The 12,730-nt window shown below is 38.3% G+C and overlaps 1 protein-coding gene across 1 annotated transcript in view; it reads left to right on the plus strand.

The window, feature by feature from the left end:
* ITPR2 (inositol 1,4,5-trisphosphate receptor type 2) overlaps positions 1-12,730 on the plus strand; it is a 482,328-nt gene that overhangs the window by 317,156 nt on the left and 152,442 nt on the right. Inside the window, exons 38-42 of the mRNA XM_044915443.1 lie at positions 1,176-1,284; positions 1,773-1,960; positions 8,103-8,286; positions 8,995-9,251; positions 12,394-12,594. Of these exons, the coding sequence (XP_044771378.1) occupies positions 1,176-1,284; positions 1,773-1,960; positions 8,103-8,286; positions 8,995-9,251; positions 12,394-12,594 (939 nt within the window). The remainder of the gene's footprint in view (positions 1-1,175; positions 1,285-1,772; positions 1,961-8,102; positions 8,287-8,994; positions 9,252-12,393; positions 12,595-12,730) is intronic.

Here is a 12,730-nt window from a genome sequence, read left to right on the forward strand (position 1 = left end):
TAGCTCTGAGATGATTATTTACAAGCCTGGTACCAGAATTTCTGCCGGTGAGTCCACCATTAATTTATTGGAGTTAAAGGAATTTGTGAAAATGACTTGCATCTGAATTATAGCCACTGTAACCCATCACAGATAGTGCCGGCCACTGAGGATGCCCCGAGACAAGCTGGAACACAGCGCTTGCCTCGATCTCTCAAGTCAGAACTCGATATTTGACAAAAGCAATCAGTTCTGCTAAACTTATATATATCACATCTTCTTTATCCACTTGGGTTTCTTCCATATCTTGGTTGTTGTAAATAATGCTGCAATAAACATAGGGATGCACGTTATCTTTTGAATTGGTGGTTTTGTTTTCTTTGGGTAAATACCCACTAGTTCAATTACTGGATCATATGATAATTTTCCTTTTATTTTTTGAGGAACCTCCATACTGTTTTTCACAGTGGCTGAGTAATATTCCATCATCCACCACACCTTCTTTATCCATTCATCTGTTGTTGGACATCTGGGCTCTTTCCATAGTTTGGCTATTGTGGGCATTGCTGCTATAACATTGGGGTGCAGGTGCCCCTTTGGATCACTACGTTTGTATCTTTTGGGTAAATACCTAGTAATGCAATTGCTGGGTCATAGGGTAGTTCTATTTTTAACTTCTTGAGGAACCTTCATACTGTTTTCCAGCGTGGCTACACCAGTTTGCATTCCTACCAGCAGTGTAAAAGGGTTTCCCTTTCTCCGCATCCTTGCCAACATTTTGTTGTTTCCTGACTTGTTCATTTTAGCCATCCTGACTGGTGTGAGGTGATCTCTCATTGTAGTTTTGATCTTTATTTCCCTGGGCATCACTAATATTCTTAACAACTCTAAGACCCTCAGCTTTTGAGGCAATCTTAAATTTGTAATACATAAGTGTTCCTAGTACAATCTATTGTGATTTTCCCAGTACATTTTGTTGAAAATACTATATTTTATTTCTGGGAGAAGCAAGATCATTATTTTCTTGGGAAACATTTGCAAATTTCTGTCTCAGAAAATATTATGCTGTATAAAATTTCTATGTCTCACCATCATGGATAAAATGCATTTTAAGTGACATTTTAATGTACTGATACGTTCCCTTTTCATTAGAAAAAAGAACAATAAGAAACACCTTTTCTTATCCTCTGTATTAGGGTAACACATTAAGAAAAATACTCCTGAATCGCTACTTTAAAGGAGACTATGGAGTCGGTATGAATGGACACCTCTCTGGAACCTACTGCAAATCTGCACAAGGCGGAGGTAAGACTGATCATTTTCTCATCATTGTGGGATTCTGGTCACATGTCTTCACACTGGTGTTATGCTAGCATTTTACTTAAAATAGAACAAATATAAAAAATCCACTCAAAAAGCACTATTAAAAGCCATTGTACAAAATTTTGCATTCATAACACAAGGATCTGAACATCTAATTTTGCTCTTTGATGCTGGAAAATAGTAAATTATGTCATAATTTCTTAATATGTAAATTAAGGACAAAAATAAAGCTAGTTTTCTTTTTCTAAAATATTATTATTAAGAAAAAACAATTATAGGTGTTATACATTGAATAGAAAGCTATGTTTTTTCAAACTTCTGACATTTTTTTAAAACCCTAGCTTTATTATTTTTAATGCTGAAGGGAAAAAATTCCAGTGATAAATAATATTCTTACAGTCTAATAATTCAAAAACCTATGTGCTAATAATGTCTGAAAATTAAGTTTTTTTTCAATTTCCTAAACACAGGGAACTTCTCTGGACAAGATTCAGATAAGATGGGGATATCAATGTCAGATATTCAGTGTCTGCTGGACAAAGAAGGTGCATCTGAACTTGTCATCGATGTTATAGTGAACACCAAAAATGACAGAATTTTTTCAGAAGGCATTTTACTTGGCATTGCCTTGCTTGAAGGAGGAAATACACAGACTCAGGTACCTATTTATCATGATGAGTGTTATGTTGGTTATTTGTATTTCTTATTTATTTGTCATAGAAACCAAGGAAAGTAATGTAATTTTCTTTTCGCTTCTCATGACTATAAAAAAAAAAAAACAAAAACCCAACAACCTGGTATCACATTTTCCTTATAAATTTATTTGATTTACTGTAGAAACTGCAGATCTTCACAAATTATTCAGTGAAGCAGAACATTCCTTAGAAGCTTCCTTTCTAACATTATACCAGAAAGTCTGATTTGTTTAGGGAAATTTGAGGCCTACTTTCAGCCGATAAAAACAACATTTTGACTCATCTAAGAATTAAATGTAAAAATAAATAAATACATAAACTCCTCACACTGTGGCATTATAACAGGTTTTAGTACCACTGATCACCCCTCCCAGCACAGCCCCTCCCATTTACTTTTTTTTAGAGGTTTAAAACAGCCTTTTTATTTGATGCCCCAAATCTCCCAATTCTTATTACCCTGATGCCTCTAAGTAAGTGAATTTTCACTGGTCTGGGGAGAGAAGAACCATTTCCTTTGTTCCTTCAGCTTGGGAGGGGTGAGTTGAAAGCGGCCATTCATGTCTTCTGCATGCAGGCATCATCATACCACCATTTCCAGAAGCCACACGTTTCACTTCGAAACTCCTACCACGTCCTCCTGGGCTCTGCCACTCCCAAAGGCAGAACACACTGGTGGTGGGGGGGGGGGGGGCGGCGCTGAGAGCAGAGCTGGGGAGTGTTCCCAAAGAACACACATCTTGCTCCTAGTCCTACCGCCCGCTCACCTGCTCTTTCTGCGTTTGTCTTGGTTGGAGAAGGAAACTATGCTTACAACTAGTTGGAAATTTCAGAATCCGCTTTTCCTGTTCAGGGCAAATGGAAGCCACATCTAATTGAAAACTAGGATAATTCCTTTATTAATCCAGCAAAGGCAATGGACAACAGGAATTTTGCTAGATCCAATAGCAGGTGGCTTTAGGAAGAAAGGCCTCATGTACAGCAGATGTCACAGTGACCAGAAAACAAGTCCCAAACACTGATACTGTTGAAAAACATCTTGAAAAACATCTTGAAAATTCTCGTGGTGTTGAAGCTGCAACACAGATTCCTCTGAGGGGAGTTGGGGAAGTGGGTGATGGAGGGATTTGTGTGGGTTTTCTTGGAAAGGGTCTTGCCTTCTACAACCAGATATTCAGTTGGGACTTTCTAAAGAAATTGTCTAGGCAACTACATAATGTGAGAGATAGATTATCCAGATAGTAGTGAAGGATTTTTTGTTTGTAATCTCTAGATAGAAGCAATCCTTGCAATTAAAGTGCCTTCTAGATTCCTGTTACTGGACCATGCAGGGTCATCGGATGAGATCATCTTGGACCCTACCTACATATTTACGTTTATTTATGTCCTCATATTGCTGCAGAATAAGCCAGCTTCTGCCAGAAACTTCCTGTTCCACTTTCAAACTCCTGACAAGGTCCCTGCATCCCTTTAGAGCCCAAATACCTTTCAGTATTTTTTCACATGATGTTTCTGTGGCCGTTGTCACTAGTGAATTTTTCTTTGTTTTTGAAACCTTTTCTTTCTTTTTTCCCCCCATTTTTTAATTATGTTCAGTTAGCCAAAATATAGTATTCATTAACTTTTGATGTAGTGTTCAACACTCAGTGCTCATCATAACACGTGCTCTCCTTAATACCCATCACCTGGTTATCCCATCCCCCGACCTCCCTCCCCTCTGAAACCCTCAGTTTGTTTCCCAGAGTCCAGAGTCTCTCTTGGTATGTCTCCCTCTCTGATTTTCAACTTAGGTCTTGGGACACCATTCTCTTCTCATTTTACCTCCTGCCATTTCTTCTTAGCCTTCTGTGAAAGCTCCTCTTGATCTACTTAACTCTTGAATCCTGACATCTCTCACGTTTCTTTGGGCTCTCCTCTGTTTATTTTGCTTGTTCTTTTAGCCTGACCTCGTTCATTTCTTCATCTTTAACTTCCATTCAATGCTGATGATTTTCCACTCACTCGATGCACTTCTAGACTCTATATTCAGCTATCTTCCAGAATGTTTCATGGGATGTCCCACTAGTACCTTAAACTCAACGTGTCCCAGACTGAATACACTGTTATTCTCCATCCACCCAACTCCTCCTTTTACTTTGCCTCCCTCAGTAATTGCAGGACCATCCACCCAGATGTCTGGCCGGAAGCTGAAAGCCCACTTTGACCTCAGCTAACTCACTCTCACTCCCTTCCTGAGTATCTCACTGAAGGCCAACGTCTGGTGATTCTGCCCTGCTAACATCTCTCATATCCACACTCTGCTTTCAGTCTCTGCATAGCCAGCCCTCATTACCCAGCCTTCTTATCTTTTCTGGGCCACCAGGTCTTCCGGGAGGTATCCCTGATCCCAGTTTTGTACTTCTCCAAATCATTCTCCACTTTGCCTCCAAAGATATCTTTCCAAAAAACATGTTATTCTCCTGCTTAAAGTCAGTCACTTGCCCTATAAAGGCAGAAACTCCCTAACACAGTCCATAAGATCCTTCATGATTTCATCTCTTCACTTTTTGCTTTCTGATTCCTCCTTCTCCCTCCTCTGTCCTCTCTTCTGTGCACGAGGTATACTGAGCTCTTCCTAGTTCCTCATATGTCTCGTGCTATTTCTCACGTTCCTTTTTCCTCTGGGTGGACCCAACTCATGAACTTCTCTTGGAAGCCTTTTCCAATCCCATGTGCCACTAGGCGGGATGGTCCACTAGTTACTGCATGCCCCTGCTGTATCCTGCAGATGTCTTCAGTGGCATTTCTGCCACTTGATTGTGCCTTTTCATGAATGTGGCAGGCTCGATCTAGCAAATTATGGATCCTTAACAATTGAGACCACATGAGGTTCATCTTTGTGTCCCATGTGTCTGACACCATGTTTGGCCTTATGGCTGTATGAATGAATGGTTTGAATCAGATTCTACCCCCTTCACAAAGTCTTCCCCATCTGGCTCTGGCCTTGACAACCACTCCTTTATTTGAGCTCCCATAACATTTTTTCCTTAATATCCATTTGGCACTCTGCCTATGCTACTTTGCTTTGTTGTTATTTGAATGACATTTTGCCTCTCTAATTAAATTTCATCCTTCTGAAAGTAGATCCTGTCCTATTTCTTCTATCCACAGTGCTTTATCACCATTCAACAAATATTTGTTGATGAAATAGCATTAAATTATTTTTGTATATGAAAGCCTTTTTTAAAGATGAGTTATGACAATGTCATTTACTAGCCACCCCCTATTTAGGTTTATCACTTTTCTACATCACCGTGTATAACCCAAATAGCAGCTATGTTCTCCGTCTCTAAAAGGTCTCACTGAGGTCAGCTTGAATCCTATTCCTTGCCCTTGAGCAATCTAAAACCCACTCCTCCCCAAGACTCCTGCTGGTCCCCAGGGAGGGTGGTTACATTCTTACAGTGCCCTTAGGCACTAATGCTTGACAGCCCTACTTCTATAAGAATCTGATTCCCTTCCTTAATTTATACTCTCCTAGCTACATCAGCCAATTTATATGTTTAATATACATTATTAAAGATTGGTTGAAGGGGAGCAGAGGGGGGGCATTTCTGTTATAATTTCAAACTGAACACTAATAATAACACTAATCAAAGTAATGCCTGCTAAATACCAGGCCCTGTTCTTCGGGCTTTCCATGTACTGACTTGGTTAATTCTCACAACAACTGATGAGGTAACATATGTTATCTTCATCTTACCAAAGAAGAATCTGAGATAGACAGTTTGAGCTCCTTTACCGAGCTCACATGGCTAGTTACAGATAGCGTGAGGACTCGAACCCATGCAGTCTGGCTCCAGGGTCTGTGCTCTTAACCACTCTAGACATCTCCTTTCTGAAATAACCTTCTACTTCCTGACCCCTGGGAAATTTCTCTGGCTGATCCACCCTGCATCAGTGCCTTAGGCTTACACCATCTCTCCGGTTCCTCCCTTCATTTTCCTTCTCTGCCTTCCCTCTTCTGGGCTGCCCCATCCTTCTTGGGGGAAAGACCTTCCTCTGTCACACAGATCTGTTGACCCATCACCCTTGGTTCCTGAAAAAACCTCAGAGTTTCCCCTTATACTCTGAAGATTATGGAAGCAGTTTCCTAATCAAAAACCATATCTTTCAAAATAGAAATCCTTATGCTGTCTGTTGAGATTATGTACACATTTATAAAAAACATGCTTTTTATCTTTATTAAAGTCATACTGTTCAGCTTTATAGTGCCCTGGTTTTAAAAAGGTGGAGCCTATATAAGTAGCCTGTGATTTTGAGCTTAAGAGGTTACTTTAATAAATTTAATGACTTAGAGTCAGAGAATCTAGATTTAAATCCTAGCTTTACCACTTACTAGTTATGTAATATTGGGCAAGTCATTTACCTTTATTAAACGTTATCTTATTGATCTGTAAAATGGAAATAAGAATACTTATTATTTATCACACCGTTGTACTGAAAGTATCAATGAGATAATGTATTTCAAGGAACTAAATAAATTATAAAACTTTGTTTTAATACAGCCACAAAGTTCCTGCAACTTCCTCATTAATATATTGGAACCTCTTTTCACCTTCTAACCCAATTATATTGGAAATATTTGGGTCTAAACATCAGCTTAATTTGTGGGACTGGAGAGGTCTGTAAATGCTGCATTTATCCTTTGAATTAACAGAACCAGCTTCACTGTTTCATTGTAGTTGCTATGGTAACTGTGGCTTTTTGCCCTGCTTTCTTGAGGGGTTGCTAGCCTTCTGCTTAGAGCTTCCCCTTGTAGGTATGAAACCAACTCCTAAGGCTCATAAATTGCTCTGTACTCATACATTGCCCATATTGAAAATTGCAGGACAGGCATCCATTTCAAGACCTGATGTCATTAGAGTCTTATCTGCAAGTCCCAGGACCTATAGGTCATGGTTCCTGGCATTCTTTTAGGAAAGCCTACGTACAGGAGCCAAACTCATCAAAATTGTCTGTTTACATTTTTGGATTATGGTTCATTGTACTTGATTTGGGAGTCATTGTTTTTCATATGTTTTCTTCACAATGTCTCTCATCAAGGTTATATAACTGTCTTTTAATCAGTACAGTTACTAGAATTATTATCTTTATTATTTTTTTAACTTTATTTCTATTGTATCTATTGTGCATATCCCATGATTTTCATATTAGTAACATACAATTTCCCCACCCAGTACAAATTCTGTCTTCTCTGGAGTGTATCACCTTTCCCATCTCCTACCTCTTCTGGATACTTCCATAAGTCACTAAGCAGACAGTGATTAGGCAGATATTTTCACGGTTCAGTATTTCTACCTCTCACTATGATATATTTTATCATCATTTTGGTGTTGAATCCTTTCTACATCATTATTCACTCTTAAAGCAGAATCCATTTTATACATTTTATGGCAGGCTTGTCCTAGACCCCATGCAAAGCAATGTAGCTAATGAAGTACCAAAAAAACTTAGTGCCTATCTATTAGTGGGTTCCTGTGAGTGAGGCTGCCATGGTAACACATTCTAAATTAAATGTACTGTAATTTAGATAAAGAGAAAAATAACTCTTTGTAACTCTGCGTAAACTCACATTTACACAGGATGATCATTGGATTAGTGGCTGTTTTCCTCTCTAGGTGACAAACTCAGGAGGGCAGGGATTGTGGAGGCTTTTCCTTTTTGTTCTGTCCCTAGTAGTAGCCAGGGCCTGGCACATAGTAGGCACTCAATAAATATGTGTTGAATCAAGACATGAGTTTATACTAATATAAAAAATCAAGGAACTCTTTGCATACAACTTCTTACAGTGCCCTTGTAAATTTTTAAGATAAAATAATCAGTAAGGATGAATGAAATAACAGGAAAATATATTGGATTTTAGTCGAAAGTTCTAAGCAAATACAAGCTATTATTAGTATATGCTAAATTGTACAGGAGACTGGTAAAAGCTGCTAATTTATGAAATAATAATGGGCAGCACATTAAATGTGTGCTTTTATCCATGATGTTTATGTTTATTTCAAGCATGCAAGCACTATTTTCCTCCACTTGGGTATTAATATCTTAAAATATGTTTTCTTGCAGTATTCCTTTTACCAGCAGTTGCACGAACAAAAAAAGTCAGAGAAATTCTTCAAAGTTCTGTATGACCGAATGAAGGCTGCTCAGAAAGAGATAAGATCAACAGTGACAGTTAATACCATAGACTTAGGTAACAAAAAAAGGGATGATGACAATGAATTGATGACATCTGGTCCACGAATGAGAGGTAAAGAAATACCTGAGTACTTGGGGGAATAGAACAGAAGGTCTCACAACTTTTAAGTCTCACTGATCTTTGTCATCTCACCTACCTTAGTCTCATTCTCATTGTCCCAACTGTGGTTCTGTGTACGGAGTTCCATTCTCAAATTATCATGACCATGGGGCTGACCTTGAAACAGCTGTGCAGGACCAAACTCAAACAAGGCATTATCAGTGCAAAGCAACTAAGTGACATGAAAATGTTTGGCTTCATTGTGGAGTGCACGGTAAAGAGCCAGCTGCCCGAACCTTTGGAGTGTTCGTGGAGTCCAGATTTTAAGAATAGAAATTATAGCACCATACTCTAATGAAAGATTCTTGGTATTTGGAATAACAAAGTCATTGGCAAAGTAAATATAAATCATATAAACAGTAAGGTTTTGAAGTTTGCCATATTTTCCCCACCTTCTTGAATTCAAGAATTCTCATATTTTATATTTATCAGAAAGACACGAGCCCTTCTAAAATTGGTGAAGCATTAAGATCTTTTTTTTAATGTCCTGTGCAAATTTAATATTTTAGTTGCTACTTCAGATTGTTTTGGGGAAATTGTTGCACCTCGTGTCAGATGATTTTTAATTCAGTTTTAGAGAATTTAGGTAACTGGCTGTCTTGTTTTTTAACTAGCAAAAGGAAGTTAATTCAGAAATATAAGAGTACTGTTTTATTTCAGTAAGAGATTCATCATTACTTTTGAAAGAGGGAATGAAAGGGCAATTAACAGAAGCTTCTTCGGCAACGTCCAAAGCATACTGTGCATACCGAAGGGAAATGGATCCAGAAATAGACATTATGTGTGCAGGATCAGAAGCAGGAAATGCTGAGGAAAAGTCTGCAGAGGAAGTAACGATGAGTCCTGCAATTGCCATCATGCAGCCCATACTGAGGTTTCTTCAGTTGCTGTGTGAGAATCACAACCGGGAACTGCAGGTATTTGTTCTATTTTGTGTAAAAGCTGAGAAGACAGCCTATGATTGTAGGTAACTAAATTCAAATACTAACGCGTAGTTCAGGAGAGAGTTTTGGAGGGATAATCAATAAAACCGATAGGGCTCTTCTGAGTTGGGAAGAAACATTTGCATCTAAGTGAAGAAAAATGAGGGGAAATTCCTTTATGCGTGAAAAAAATCAGGCTCATATATTATTGTCCATTGCATCCTCAACTCACATCTTTTCAGCCTCAGTTGGCATCATCTAACCCTAGTAGTCTGGTATTTGTTGGGTACGGTCGCATTTGCCTCTTCTATACCTTTCATAGTTTTTTGTTTTTTTTTTAAGATTTGTTTATTTTTTTTAGAGAGGAGGGGGAGGGGCAGATGGAGAGAGAGAGAGAATCTCAAGCAGGCTCTCTGCTAAGCACGGAACCCCATGCAGGGCTCAATCCCAAGACCCTGAGATCATAACCTGAGCCAAAACCAAGAGTCAGATGCTTAATCAACTGAGCCACCCAGGTGCCCCTACCTTTCGTGGTTTTATAAATACCATGGGGCTTTCATCATTTCCAACTCAATTCATATATCTTGAGTGAGGATACAGACTATATTTATACGTCTTCATTAGAAACAGTGAATATAGGAGGATTATTTAGGACAGTAAATGTTGATACCTTTGTAGACGAATATGGTCCTGGTCTTACATCTTCTTTGGTACATTTTTCTTTTTCAAATAGATGGACTGAGGGGCACCTAGGAGTTTTGGCCTTTTGTTTTTTGCATTATTTGTGCACTGCTTATGTCACCATGGCGTAACTACATGAAAGGTAAAATCGTCTCTAAGAGCACATATCCAGGATTAGGGAGAGCAGGGTTTGAAGCTGTGTTCTCTAGTGAGAGCCTAGAGTGGAGGTGTTCTGAGTTGGTAAGAGATGGTAGATTCATACGAATTGAATTAAATATCCTCTAAGGAGATGAGAAGCTCAAGACTTCGTGAATGGTAGAAACTATGAGTCTTGTGGCCCACCCCACCACAATGTGGATAGGGCTGCTGCAGAGCTGTGGCAGGCAAAGGCCAGAAGTATTACTTCCAGAGGGAGGATACTGGAGATGTGCCTACACGCTTATCCTGATCCATTTGGTCTGTCCATGTAGGAGATAGATAGATAGTATCTGATCAAATATTTTTCTAATAGGAGTGTGAGATCAGACAATTAGGAAAATGTTCTTATAAAATAGTTTTGAGTGTAATGTATGATTACATTACATTCTTATAAAATTGCTGGGGTGGTGATCTCAGGGTCATGAGATCGAGCCCCACGTCGGGCTCTGCACTCAGCGGGGAGTCTGCTTGAGATTCTTTCCCCCTCCCTCTCTTTCCCCCTCTGCTCCTCCCCTCCACTTGAATGCTCTCCCTCTCTCTCAAATAAATAAATAAAATCTTTAAAATAGTTTTGTTTTAATAGAATAGATGGTGAAATTATTCACAATAGCTAATATGTAGAAACAACTCAGTGTCCATTGACAGATGGATATACAAAATGTGGTATATCCATGCAATGGAATATTAGTCAACCTCACAAAGGGAGGAAATTATGACATGTGCTACAACATGTATGACCCTTGAGATATTATGCTTTAAGTGAAGTGAGTTAGTCACAAAAAGACAAATACTGTGTGATTCTATTTTTTTTTTTAAAGATTTTATTTATTTGAAGAGAGAGACACAGCGAGAGAGGGAACACAAGCAGGGGGAGTGGCAGAGGGAGAAGCAGGCTCCCCGCCAAGCTGGGAGCCCGACGCGGGGCTCGATCCCAGGACCCTGGGATCATGACCTGAGCCGAAGGCAGACGCTTAACGACTGAGCCACCCAGGCGCCCCTGTGTGATTCTATTTATATGACCTACTTAGAGTAGTCAAAATGAGAGAAACAGAAAGTAGAGCAGTGGTTGTCAGGGGGAGAGGGGAGGGGAGAATAAGGAGTTGTTAATAGGTATAGAGTTTTAGTTTTACAAGATGAAAAGAGTTCTAGAATTGGATGATGGTGATGGTAGTTCAACATTATGAATATATTTAATACCACTGAACTGTACACTTAAAGATGTTTAAGATGGTAAATTTTATGCCATAATAAAAAATTGGAAAAAAATCACACAAAAAAAACCAAAGAAAAAAAAAGAAAATGGTGGAAATAAATTCAATAAGTAAATTAAATAATAAATTAAAGTAATAAAAATAATTAATAAATAAAAATAAAAGTTTCCCTCTCTGTTTACCTTTCACTAGGTTTACTCCTCCAAAGAAAGTACTGTTAACAGGTTGTACTTCCTTCCAGGGATTTTTATGCACGTAGAAGCATATTGATCTGTACACGTAAACTCTTTTTAAAAAACACAGATTATGTAATGTTCCTCAAGTTACTTTTCATTTAGTAATACACCTTATTACTAGATTTTGTTTATATCAGTACGTATTGAAGTACCTCATTTTTATAGCTTTGCAATATTCCAATGTTTGGATGTACTATTATTTGTTAAATCAGTCACATTATGATAGGTATAGTATGGTTTCCAGTTTTTGCTATTATAAGCAGTATGTGTGTGTGTGTGTGCATCATATATATATGATGATTTTATATACATATGTGTATGTGTGTGTATATATATATGTATATATACATATATGAATGAGGTGGAACTGTATGTTAACTGAGTATTTTAATAGGTGCTTCTAGGTTGCCCTCCATAATGGTTGTATGATTTACTGTTTGAAGATGCACTGTTCATAAAGGATCATTTACTTGAAAATTGCTTCTTTCCCTGATGAACTTCTTTCTAGCTTCTTGTGTCCTCCTTTTCCTACTAATTTTTTTTTTTTGCCTTCTCCATATAGTTTTAAGATAATGACATTGTTATGAACTATACAGATAAATTTAGATTCTTGAGGAAAAAACTTAAGACTTTATTCTTAAACCTAGGGGAAATTTAATAAATGTGAACAGTTTCTTATAAAGAGCAATTCCATTCCACATTGCCATGGGGATATTTTTGAGTCAGGAAAACACACATGGTGAGAGAGCTGAAAGCAATTAGCATAGTGATTTCTTTTAATTCCTCAGGTATCTTTTCTTTTGCCTTCAGAACTTCTTGAGGAATCAAAACAACAAAACAAATTATAACCTCGTCTGTGAGACCCTTCAGTTTTTGGACTGCATTTGTGGAAGTACCACGGGTGGCCTGGGCCTGTTGGGTCTCTACATCAATGAGAAGAATGTAGTGCTGGTCAACCAGACTCTGGAGAGCTTGACGGAGTATTGCCAGGGCCCATGCCATGAAAATCAGGTAACCGTGAAAGCAGTTCTTCACGCAGAAGTATTCATGACTAATTAGCAAAAGGATCAAACTGGTGAAGGAGCCAAGCTTTGTCTACATGTAAAAGATCTTTCTTCTTGCTTTGCCAGATATCTTTACTTTTCTC

This window comes from Neomonachus schauinslandi, chromosome 5 (genome assembly GCF_002201575.2).
Source record: "Neomonachus schauinslandi chromosome 5, ASM220157v2, whole genome shotgun sequence".
Taxonomy (NCBI): Eukaryota; Metazoa; Chordata; class Mammalia; order Carnivora; family Phocidae; genus Neomonachus; species Neomonachus schauinslandi.